This window comes from Nerophis lumbriciformis, linkage group LG12, assembly GCF_033978685.3.
Source record: "Nerophis lumbriciformis linkage group LG12, RoL_Nlum_v2.1, whole genome shotgun sequence".
NCBI classification, from domain to species: Eukaryota; Metazoa; Chordata; class Actinopteri; order Syngnathiformes; family Syngnathidae; genus Nerophis; species Nerophis lumbriciformis.
In genome coordinates this window covers 12703211-12716341 of record NC_084559.2, presented here as the reverse complement: position 1 = coordinate 12716341, position 13131 = coordinate 12703211, and the positions used below count along the sequence as shown (strand labels likewise).

General features: G+C 37.3%; 1 protein-coding gene across 4 annotated transcripts in view; it reads left to right on the top strand.

Annotated features, from left to right (window-relative positions):
- Window positions 1-12549, top strand: part of LOC133623016 (transport and Golgi organization 2 homolog) — a 73223-nt gene extending 60674 nt beyond the window's left edge. The window contains exons 5-8 of one of the 4 annotated variants that reach the window (XM_061985912.2): window positions 2334-2401; window positions 2543-2696; window positions 11426-11533; window positions 11892-12549. In XM_061985912.2, coding sequence (XP_061841896.1) covers window positions 2334-2401; window positions 2543-2696; window positions 11426-11533; window positions 11892-12012 — 451 coding nt within the window. In that variant the 3' untranslated portion in view covers window positions 12013-12549. The remainder of the gene's footprint in view (window positions 1-2333; window positions 2402-2542; window positions 2697-11425; window positions 11534-11891) is intronic. The other 3 variants (XM_061985914.2, XM_061985915.2, XM_061985916.2) reach the window with 3 other exon arrangements.
- The last annotated feature ends 582 nt before the right edge of the window (window positions 12550-13131 follow it).

Sequence of the window (13131 nt, the reverse complement as noted above, 5' to 3'; positions counted from 1 at the left end):
TTTTGCATTTGTACTACATTAAAAATGGGTCACCCGTGTTTGTTTCTTTGTCATGGCAGTTGATTCTGCAGGATAATACATCTGCAAACAGACTCGTTTGTTACGTGCAATGTTTGGCAAAACCGTGGTCAAACTTTTGGCGAAAAGCCTCGTCAAAGAAGGAATAATGAAAACTATAGGCACACAATTTATTGTCTTTAACTCCATGGCGATATTTGCCATTCAGGCAATCTTTTTCGCATAATCTTTGTGTCAGAAAAATGTAAATTATCAAAAAACTTTCCGTTCTCTGAGTTCCCAGTGAACAGACGAAAGCTGTCTTTGTTGCACCAAGCCAAAGGCTTGGAAAATTCCGCTGTGTACGATGGGAGGAGACGGGAGGGGTTATCTATTGTGATCCAAGACTTGCCCAAGCTCGATCCTGGACCAGTCCAAGTCCGAGGCATCTTTTTCTTTTGTGTTAATGCAGGGGTGCTCACACTTTTTCTGCAGGCGAGCTACTTTTCAATTGATCAAGTCGTGGGGATCTACCTCATTCATATATATCATTTATATTTACTTATTTATGAAATATATGTTTTTGTTAACAAGTTAAAGGTGTTTAATGATAATGCAAGCATGTTTAACACATATAGTTAATATTGTTTAAAAATTAAAGGTGTTTAATGATAATACAAGCATGTTTAATACATATAGTTAATATTGTTAACAAGTTAAAGGTGTTTAAAGATAGTGCAAGCATGTTTAACACATATAGTTAATATTGTTAACAAGTTAAAGGTGTTTAAAGATAATACAAGCATGTTTAACACATATAGTTAAAATTGTTAATAAATTAAAGGTGTTTAAAGATAATACAAGCATGTTTAACACATATAGTTAATATTGTTAATAAGTTAAAGGTGTTTAAAGATAATACAAGCATGTTTAACACATAGTTAATATTGTTAATAAATTAAAGGTGTTTAATGATAATACAAGAATGTTTAATACATATAGTTAATATTGTTAACAACTTAAAGGTGTTTAAAGATAATACAAGCATGTTTAACACATATAGTTAATATTGTTAACAAGTTAAAGGTGTTTAAAGATAATACAAGCATGTTTAACACATACAGTTAATATTGTTAACAGCTTAAAGGTGTTTAAAGATAATACAAGCATGTTTAACACATATAGTTAAAATTGTTAATAAATTAAAGGTGTTTAAAGATAATACAAGCGTGTTTAACACATATAGTTAATATTGTTAATAAGTTAAAGGTGTTTAAAGATAATACAAGCATGTTTAACACATATAGTTAATATTGTTAACAAGTTAAAGGTGTTTAAGGATAATACAAGCATGTTTAACACATATAGATTCCTTTCTTTCATGAAGACAAGAATATAAGTTGGTGTATTACCTGATTGTGATGACTTGCATTGATAGGAATCAGATAGTGGTGCTGATAACGTCCGCATTTTCGAATGGAGGAGAAAAAAAGTCCTCCTTTCTGTCCAATACCACATGAAAGTGGTTGGTTTTTGGCATCTTATTTGTCCAGCTTCCGTACTCCTTTGTATACACTTTACAAGACATACATTGTCGGCAAACTCCGTAGCTTGCTAGCTTGTGCACGCCAGCTTTCTGAGACTCTTATTTTGTTAGCGCAACTGTGCAACTGTGCAGTCGGTCTTTGTAGTTTTGACGACAGGTACGGCGCCAGAGTCTGTTGAAATAAAGTGTTTCTCGCCTTCCAGTCGGTAATTTTAATGAGCTGGCAGCAGCCAGCGTCATCTCAGAAGACCCTCGGGTGCCGTGAATGTCAATCAAGTGACGAAAGTGACGTCATAGTGAAGATTTATGATCGCTCATTTTTAGGACTATTTTTTTAATGCCTGGCTGGTGATCGACTGACACAGCCTCCGAGATCGACCGGTAGCTCGCGATCGACGTAATGAGCACCCCTGTGTTAATGTGACCAAAAACAATGGCTGTTTACATACCCACCATTCCTTTAGAAACAGCTGTTGTTGTGTGAACAGGGAATATCCAAATAAAAGAGGAGGCGTGAACCTTTTTTCGTCAGAGCGTGGGTGACACTGTAAGAGGTTACACGTCGACACGTTTCTCCTCAAACTGAGCAAAATTGAATTATGTCTCTGTTTATTTCCTTGCTTCTTGTCTTGTTTAATAGATGTCATTGATGTTTGAACCTGACACTTTGTGTATTTGTTTTTTTATTGGAAATGTTCTGTTTTTCACAGCAAACTTTCTTAAACTCTTATCATAAATACAGTGAATATAATGTCTTATTTTTATTTGTATTTTACTACGTCCCGTGTAGAGCCAAGCAGGATCGTGTGTGTTACTATGGAAACAGAGGCAGCACTGAACCTATCCATCTAAAACCAGGTCCGGCTTCTTCTTTTCTTTTTCTTTTTTCCACTGCAGAAACCATTTTGCTCTTACCTTACATTTATTTGCCTTTGTTGTTTTCCAACTGTTTATTCGATGCATTTTATTTTTGCATCAGATTTTGCATTTGTCACCCAGCAGGAATCTACAGCTTGAGTAATTCCCTCCTGGACACCCCATGGAAGAAACTGCTGCGAGGAAAGCGCCACTTCACCAGCGTCGTCAACAACCAGTCACTGTCCTGCGAAGGACTGGTGCAGGAGCTCCTGGGTGTACTGAATAATGAAGAACTGTAAGTGGAGACCCTCAATCTCTCTCAATAATTGTGTTCATATACAGTATATAAAAATAAGCCATGATCCAAATTAGGGATGTCCCGATCCAGGTTTTTGCACTTCCGATCCGATACCGATATTGTTTATGCATTTCCGATCCGATACCGATACTGACCGATACGGATACTGACCGATACTGGCCTGTCCGAGCATGTATTAAAGTTTAAAGTTATTTAGCCTACTTAGTTGTCAGAATCATGTTGAAAAGGGTTTTAGTACTCTTGATAACAACTAGCCAGCTGAATTAGGGGAGTTTGAATAATACACAATGGTTGGTAACAAGAAACTGACCTGTTTATTCAAGGATAAACACAAAATAGACAAAATTATACATGACAAACAGAAATGGTATCATTGAACTAGGGCTGGGCGATATGGCCTTTTTTTAATATTGCGATATTTTAAGGCCATATTGCGATACACGATATATATCTCGATATTTTGCCTTAGCCTTGAATGAACACTTGATGCATATAATCACAGCAGTATGATGATTCTATGTGTTTTGATTGATTGATTGAGACTTTTATTAGTAGGTTGCACAGTGAAGTACATATTCCGTACAATTGACCACTAAATGGTAACACCCCAATAAGTTTTTCAACTTGTTTAAGTCGGGGTCCACTTAAATTGATTCATGATACAGATATATACTATCAGATATATACTATCATCATAATACAGTCATCACACAAGATAATCACATTGAATTATTTACATTATTTATAATCCAGGGTGTGGAGGGGGGCGCCGGATGTAAGTGTCAAAAAGACAGCCAAAAGAGTTTGATATGAGAATAAATCTAAAGTTAAAATATAGGGTAGAAATGCACCCATTTGCAGGAAATGTAGTCTTGATTTTCAAAATGTTCTTTCATGTCTACATTAAAACATTCTTCTTCATACTGCATTAATATATGCTACTTTTAAACTTTCATGCAGAGAAGGAAATCACAACTAAAAAAATCACTAATTTTTTCATACGGTGTTGATGTGGAAATTTTTGCCTCTGCATTTTGATGGTGTGGACGTGTGGCACCGAATGGAGATAAGCGTCTCGACAGACGTCACAATATTTGAACAATGATGACGAAAACTGTTGTCTCTGTCGTGTCCGTGTGTCGAAAATTGTTATGCGCTTATTTTTTTTATTTGATTTTGTGCGTGGCATAGATTTCCCGTGCGCAGAGGACGCTTGAGCAGGCGCGCACCTTAGCGGCTGCGCTAGCATCACAGCTAACGTTAGCCATGCCGCTACCTCGCTCTCTGCTGGGAGAGGACGTATACACATATGTGACGTATGACGCGACAGTACGTGACGTGTGTAAGAAGGTGCGCTCGCTGTCTGTGAGAGGGAGACACAGGAAAGAGTGAGAAGAGCCTGTCGTGTAATGCCAGCAGCTAAAAGCAACTGCGTGAGAATTGTGGATGTGTTGAAGGTGTGCTGGAAAATGCGGAACGGAAATTACGGAGCAGCAGAAAAGTGGAATGTATTATTTAAATAGGTGCGTTGGAAAACACGGACCGGAGTTTTTTTTTAAAACTGGATCTGGATCGGCATTTTCCCATGCCTTGCCGATACGCATATCCAAATATCGGATCGGGACATCCCTAATCCAAATATATTGTATACCAGGGATATTCAATTAGATTGTTTTAAAGGCCACTTTCCCAGAAAGCTAAGGAACAGGGGGCGGACTTCACTATTATTCTTATTTTGTATATTCCGGAGAACCAGCGTTTTCTACCGGAGACTATAGTCCCGATACCAATATTTTGGTACCGGTACCAAAATGTATTTCGATACTTTTCTAAATAAAGAGGACCACAAAAATTGCATTATTGGCTTTATTTTAACCAAAAAATCTTAGGGTACATTAAACATATGTTTATTATTGCAATTGCGTCCTTAAATGAAATAGTGAACATAAAAGACAACTTGTCTTTTAAGTAGTAAGTAAGCAAATAAAGGCTACTAATTTAGCTGCTGACATATGCAGTAACATATTGTGTCATTTATCATTCTATTATTTTGTCAACATTATTAAAGACAAGTGGTAGAAAATGAATTATTAATCTACTTGTTCATTTACTGTTAATATCTGCTTACTTTCTCTTTTAACATGTTCTATCTACACTTCTGTTAAAATGTAATAATCACTTATTCTTCTCTTGTTTGATACTTTACATTAGTTTTGAATAGAGCTGTCCGATAATATCGGACTGCCGATATTATCAGCCGATAAATAACTTAAAATGGATTATCGGAAATTATCGGTATCGGTTTCAAAATGATTGGTATCGGTCTCAAAAGTAAAATTTATGACTTTTTAAAACGCCGCTGTGTACACGGACGTAGGGAGAAGTACAGAGCGCCAATAAACCTTAAAGGCACTGCCTTTGCGTGCCGGCCCAATCACATAATATCTACGGCTTTTCACACACACGAGTGAATGCAACACATACTTGGTCAACAGCCATACAGGTCACACTGAGGGTGGCCGTATAAACAACTTTAACACTGTTACAAATATGCGCCACACTGTGGACCCACACCAAACAAGAATGACAAACACATTTCGGGAGAACATCCGCACCGTAACACAACATAAACACAACAGAACAAATACCCAGAACCCCTTGCGGCAATAACTCTTCCGGGACGCTACAATATACACCCCCCGCCCACCTCGACCTCCTCATGCTCTCTCAGGGAGAGCATGTCCCAAATTCCAAGCTGCTGTTTTGAGGCATGTTAAAAAAAATAATGCACTTTGTGACTTCAATAATAAATATGGCAGTGCCATGTTGGCATTTTTTTCCATAACTTGAGTTGATTTATTTTTGGAAAACCTTGTTACATTGTTTAATGCATCCAGCGGGGCATCACAACAAAATTAGGCATAACAACGTGTTAATTCCACGACTGTATATATCGGTACAGGTCGATATCGGAATCGGTAATTAAGAGTTGGACAATATCGGACATTGGCAAAAAAGCTATTATCGGACATCTCTACACTGCAAAAACTGAAATCTAAGTAAGATTAAATATTTGAAATAAGGGTGATATTTGCTTATTTTCTGTCTGATAAGATAATTCTTCTCACTAAGCAGATTTTATGTTAGAGTGTTTTACTTGTTTTAAGGGTTTTGGTCCTAAATATATATAAGACATACTTGCCAACCCTCCCGGATTTTCCGGGAGACTCACGAAATTCAGCGCCTCTCCCGAAAACCTCCCGGGACAAATTTTCTCCCGAAAATCTCCCGAAATTCAGGCGGAGCTGGAGGCCACGCCCCCTCCAGCTCCATGCGGACCTGAGTGACGTGTTGACAACCTGTTCACACGTCCGCTTTCCCACAATATAAACAGCTAATGATCGAGGGCGAGTTCTTGGTTTCTTATGTGGGTTTATTGTTAGGCAGTTTCATTAACGTCCTCCCAGCGCGGTAACAACACACAACAACAGCAGTCAAGTTTCCGTCTACCATAAAGCAGTTCGTCTGCCGTAAACAGCAATGTTGTGACACTTTTAAACAGGACAATACTGCCATCTACTGTACATGCATATGTGACCCACCCATAATGTGTCACATTTCTGTGTTGATTTATTTATTTTATTTTGTGGTTTGAATTCGTTTTTGGAGCTGTCATTACACATTTATCAGTATTCACATTGGTCAGTAGGGGGCAGTAGGGCGTTTCTTCCCAATTGAATGCTATCACCTGCAGACCGGAAGTGTCTTGTCATTCTGATGAGAGCGACCAGTCTGTGAACAATTGAAACGTCCTGTGTGCTTTTTCCTCCTGTATAACAGGTTAGTTTTGGTGAATCAACTCACTGAATAATATCCATGTGATCTTTATAAGTTTAAGTACACATTCTGATGGTGGAGCCTAACTCTAAAGTGTTTGTGAGTTGTAGTTTGTATTTGTGAATGAATCCAGTGCACAACTGCAGTAATCAATACAAGAAGGCGACGTGAGTACGCAATGTTTATATAGGAACTTCTGATCCTAATTCAGACTCCCAAATTAGAGCTCCCGTTTTCTTATTGATTTTATAATGTATATTTGTATAATGTGTGTGTTCTGAAAAAGTGACAGAGAATAGAACAAGGATGGACAATTCAACCCTTAACTCAACAATGAGTAGATGAGTGTTATGTTTATGTTAGTATATGTGTAAATAAATGAACACTGAAATTCAAGTATTTATTTTATTTATTTATATATATATATATATGTGTGTATATATATATATATATATATATATATATATATATATATATATATATATATATATATATATATATATATATATATATATATATATATATATATATATATATATATATAGATGGATGGATATATATATATATAGCTAGAATTCACTGAAAGTCAAGTATTTCTTATATATATATCTTAGCCCCACCCCCGACCACGCCCCCCACCCCCCACCTCCCGAAATCGGAGGTCTCAAGGTTGGCAAGTATGATATAAGATAACAGCCAGGTAGAGAGGTAGCGGTGTGACAGACCTCATAGTAAGCACCTCAAACGATTTATATTTATTATTTAGGTTAGTGGTAAGGTTAAAGTTTTAATTGTATTTTTTTTTCTTTTTTAAGGGGACGGGCAATATGCGCATTCGTATAGTTAGGAGGAGATGCCTCATTCAGCGCAAAAAAATCGTCTGGTTTGAGCCAGGTTTCGCTGAGACCAATGACGTTAAGATTGTTGGCTCTAATGACCTCATTAACTAATAACGTTTTGGGAGACAATGATCTTATGTTTAAAAAGCCCATATTATAGGTAGTAGGCTGTTTTGAGGAGTTTTTGTTGAAATTATCCGTAGTAGCAATATTAATAATGTTGTGTTTATATAGTACATACCTGCCAACTACTCCGGTTTTCCCGTAATTAGTACGGTTTTCATCAACCTATTCCGGGTTACGGTTGCAGTGATAAAAAATACGGTTTTTCATTAATTAAAAAAAAAAAAAATTTTTAAATGCGCGAGGCTATTTATAGCACCGCTGCCAAGCACGAGGCACCAGTTGCCATTGTTTCCAAACGAGCGAACGATCATGGAATCAGCCGGAGAAAAATCGCAAACGAGTCTTAAACCGAAAAGAAAACTGCAGTCATTCCGTGAAGAATATTCAAAAGCCTATCCGGGAATAATTATCCGTTCCAAAAAGGGTGAAAACTACGCGAATTGCACCTTGTGCAGACAAGATTTTTCGATCGGACACGGAGGAATTAGCGATGTAAAAGACCACGTTGGGACAAAAAAACACAAGTCTAATGCCGTTGCTAAATTTGGATTTTAGCCACAAAAAGGTAATGACACCAATGTTATCTATTGGAATTGTTTAGTGCTGTTATACTGTTAAAAGTGTTTATACTATTTATGCTTTCAAGTCCAAGTTGAAGAAATCTTGTTAAATGTTGACAGCATAACTACCAAAATACAGAAGTATGTCCTTAATATTTTTGCAGTGCTATTTCTGTTGAAAAGTTAAAATGATTACATTAGAGATGTGATGTGCCACTTTTCAAGTGTCTGATGGCTTAAATTAATTTTCATTAATTTTTCATATTTTGAATTCTTTTGAAAGGCTTACAAAAAAACTACATTTGAATTGTAATTCCATGCTATTGACAGGACTATTAATTTTAATGAAGTTAGCTTACCATGTTTACAGTATGATAATTGTGATAGAAATGTGAATTTTAGGCACAGAATACTTTTTACAATTGAACAAAGCAGTAGATTATACAAGCTTGGACAGAAAGTTAATAATGACACCAATTTTTTTTTTAATGGAATTGTTTAGTACTGTTTTACCATTTGTTTACTGTAAAAAGTGTTTATACTGTTTATACTTTCAATTAACAAATCGAAGTCTTGTGAAAGGTTGACAGGATAACTGGCATTAACTGTCAAAATAATTTCAAACTATTGAAGTTAGCTTACAGAATAAACATGTCAATCAACCCATATGATTTTTGCTGTAATATTTTTGTTTTGAAAAGTCACTGTGACTGATAGAAAAGTGATGGTTTTAGCAACATTTTAACCTGTCTGAATGCTAATAATCATTTTGCGTCGGGGGGCGAAGCCTGAACCCCCCACCAGGACTTTGTCCTGGACCTACTGGGGCCTGCGGCCCCTGGACCCTGGCTACTAGGTTTTTCTGATTTCAAAAGTTGGCAGGTATGATATTATATATTACAGCTTGTTGCTGAGATTTTCTGATCTATATTGAGTAAAACATGCTTGAAACTAGAATATCAAGTGTTGCAAAGCTGTGTCATCAACACTCACAAGTATAAAACTACTTTTTTAAAGTAATAATTTCTTATTTCAAGCATGTAAAAAAAAAATAAAAATCATGACTTTGACACAATTGTGTCTCATAATTAAAACAGATGACGGCCAAATGGACGTTGCTGTTTTATTTTCAATGAAACAATAGAAATTAAAGCTGCAAGCAGCATTGGTCGGGCCCGCGTATTTGGCAGGTGCTAGTCCTAAGTGTCCCAATACTTTTGTCAAGTTTTAGTCCCAAGTGTCCCAATACTTTTGTCCAGTGTTCGTCGTAAGTGTCCGAATACTTTTGTCCAGTTTTAGTCCTAAGTGTCCCAATACGTTTGTCCAGTGGTAATCCGAAGTGTCCCAAAACGTATGTCAAGTTGTAGTCAAGTGTCCCAATACTTTTGTCAAGTTTTAGTCCCAAGTGGCCCAATACTTTTGTCAAGTTGTAGTCCTAAGTGTCCCAATACTTTTGTCCAGTTTTAGTCCCAAGTGGCCCAATACTTATGTCAAGTTGTAGTCCTAAGTGTCCGAATACTTTTGTCAATTTCTGGTCCTAAGTGTCCCAATACTTTTGTCCAGTGTAAGTGTCCCAATACTTTTGTCAAGTGGTAGTCATAAGTGTCCCAATACTTTTGTCAAGTTGTAGTCCCAAGTGTCCCAATACTTTTGTCCAGGTTTCGTCGTAAGTGTCCCAATACTTTTGTCCAGTGGTAGTCATACGTGTCCCAATACTTTTGGCCAGTGGTCATCATAAGTGTCCCAATACTTTTGGCTACTTTTAGTCTGAAGTGTCCCAAGACTTTTGGGTAGTGTACCTACCTTGTCTGCATTGTGTGGGCACGCTTGTGCTTCCTGCTTTTAAGCAGCCATCTTGAAATAACAGCAGCGCAGCAGCATCAGCGCAGCAGCATCAGCGCAGCGGTTCTTTGAAGGGTCATAAAATCAAAACCGGAGCAGTTAGAAAACTGCTGTTCTATACTTTTATTTGAGGTTTTTTTTTAAGGGTTCAATCTCTCTCCTGTGTTAGTTTGAAGCCGAAACGACAAACGCGCTCAGAGGAGATAGTTTTTGAAGGAAGGTGACCGGTTTTTACAAAAAATTAGTTTTGAAGAGGGAATAGCAAACTTCCTGTTGATTTTTGCTGGGTGTTGTCAATTTATGAAATGTAGGTCTGAGTGAGACCTACATAGAGGTTTTTGTTTCATGTCTCTCCGACCTTCCCAGTGGGAGTTACAGGCAGCTTTGTCATTTTTTTCTTCCGAGGAGCAGTTTTTTCTGCGTTTCATAAAAAAATTGCGGTAGAGCACAATTTTTAGATTTGGGGTTAGGTTTTTTCATTAGATCACAATTTTAGCCAGTCCTGATGTGTGTGTTCAGTTTGGTGAGTTTTGAAGCATGTTAAGAGGGTGAAAATACAGCTCAAAGAGGCAAAATTGACTGTTTTTAGTACTTTTTTGTCTTAAAGGGGGAATTGCCAACTTCCTGTTGATTTTTGCCCGAGAATGTACCATTAATGAAATTTAGGTCTAAGTCAGACCTACATAGAGGTTTTTGTTTTATGTCTCTCCGACCTTCCTAGTGGGAGTTACAGGCAGTCTAGTTGGGTTTTTTTCTAGGGGGCGCTAGAGCGCAATTTAGATTTTTGGGGTTTGGTTTTTTTATCAAACGGCAATTTTCGCCAGCCCTGATGTGTGCGTCAAATATGGTGAGTTTTGAAGCATGTTAAGTGGGTCCAATTACAGCTCAAAGAGGCGGCCGGTATAATAATAATAAAGAATAAAAGCTTACAAATTCAATAGGTCCTTATGTCCCATTGCATAAGGACTCCCGAAGGGCCATGCGGGCCCTAAATATGTACTCATATAGTAGTGCACTTGTTATTAGTGAGAATATACTTATTTTAAAGGTATTTTTGGGTTCATTGAGGTTAGCTAATTAGGGCCCGCATGGCCCATTGCATAAGGACTCCCACAGGGAGTCCTTATGCAATGGGCCATGTGGGCCCTAAATATGTACTCATATAGTAGTGCACTTGTTATTAGTGAGAATATACTTATTTTAAAGGTATTTTTGGGTTCATTGAGGTTAACTAATTAGGGCCCGCATGGCCCATTGCATAAGGACTCCCACAGGGAGTCCTTATGCAATGGGACATAAGGACCTATTGAATTTCTAAGGTTTTATTATTTTACTTGTTTTGGAAAGTCTTGACAAGCCAAATTTTCTTGTTCTATTGGCAGATAATTTTGCTTAGTTCAAATAAAATACCCCTAATGTTTGTATTTTTTTTTTCTTGTTTTTGAACACTGACTTTTTGCGGTGTATTTAAAACATACGTGCTGTGTGTGGTTGCTGACAGGAATTGTCCTGATCCAGCTCAGGAGAGCCAGGCTGAGGGCGGCTACAGCAAGTCCCTGGTCCAGGCTCTGTCAGCTGTGTGTGTTCGCAGTCCTAAATATGGCACAAGGTCAGTTACCACGACTAGCACCAGATTTTAGGCGGGTCTGGTGGTTGACTCGTCTTGACTTCAGTTGTAGGTGCTGTGGGTTTAGCCCCAACGATGGTGTGAATGGTTGACTATATGTGTACGTATATGGCATGTGGTTGACCGGGGGGTACCAGTTCAGGGTGGAGTCCGTCTTTTTCCAGACGTCAAGTTCCCCGTGACACTGAACAGGATAAATTGTAGAAAATGCACGGATGCGGAGGCTCAGTCCCAACATTACCACAAGCTAAACAATTCAAGTGATAACATTTTTTTTTTTTTCATGCCCCGTTCCTTTCTTGATTGTTCTGCTTCCATTTGATACTGTTTGTTCTTCCAGGACCAACACAATTATCCTGATTGACGCAGAGAGCAACGTGACTTTCACGGAGCGCACCATGCTCGACTGCGACACAAACAACTGGCACAGCAGCTCTTTCCGATTTAAGCTGCACACATGAAGACGTGACGAAGGGGGAAAACTCACATTGTGCCTCACCACTTCCAGCATCCTTATCACCTCACCATCCTTTCCTCCACGTCGTCATGGTAACGAACAGCAGCACAGCAGATTTTGCATTTCTTATTTTTGATTCAATATAATTATATCTAAGAACTATTTAAATGATTGCCAAAGACTAAATTGTTTTGGGGTTTTTTTAACAACTGCAGACTTATGTCTGTAAGCTTTGAATTTTACAACCCTGCAAAAGCATTACAGGGTAGAAGGAGCATTTTATAGCAGCTTGGCAATAAATACACACTCAAATAAGGAAATACATTTTATTTTCAATTCTTTTGGTGTTTTATATTTACTCTCTCGGGCAGCACGGCGGGACAGGGGTTAGTGCAGGCCTGGGCAATTAATTTGACTCTGGGGACCAAATTTTGAGAAAGAAAATGTGTCTGGAAAACTAATACAAAACCTCACAATAAAGTCTGATTGAATGCTAAAAATGTTATGACAGCCTTAAAAACGGAATGGAATTTTATTTTTTGTCTATGAAGGATAAAACCCTGAATATTGAAAACATATGAACATCACACCCCCTCTCCATTACAATCAAGCCAAATGCAACAAAAATGCAATAAACACAGCTAAGGCTGCAGCTAACGATTATTTTTCTATCGATTAATCTATAGATTATTTTTTTTCGATTAATCGGTTAATCTATAGATTTTTTCTCGATTAATCTATAGATTATTTTTCCTTTTACCGATTTTTTATTTTTTATTTAAAATGAAGATGAAAAAATAAACATAGGCCAGTTTTTTCAAAAGGCATGGCTTTTATTTACAAAAAAAAAAAAGTATGGCCACTCAGTCAACACTGACAACATGACAAAATATTCTGCAACAATGTAAACATTTAAAACTTTTAACATTTAACGAAATTAAAAGTAGCTTACCGGTATTTGCTTTTTAATGTGCAAATATAAAAGTAAACATCCAGTGCAAATCCTAATATTCTGCAATAGTATAAGCATTTCAAAAGTAAAAGTATTGCTTATTTTGCTTTAAAATGTGCAAAAATAAAGATAAACATCCAATACAAAAAAGTGCAAAACGAAAATAATCTG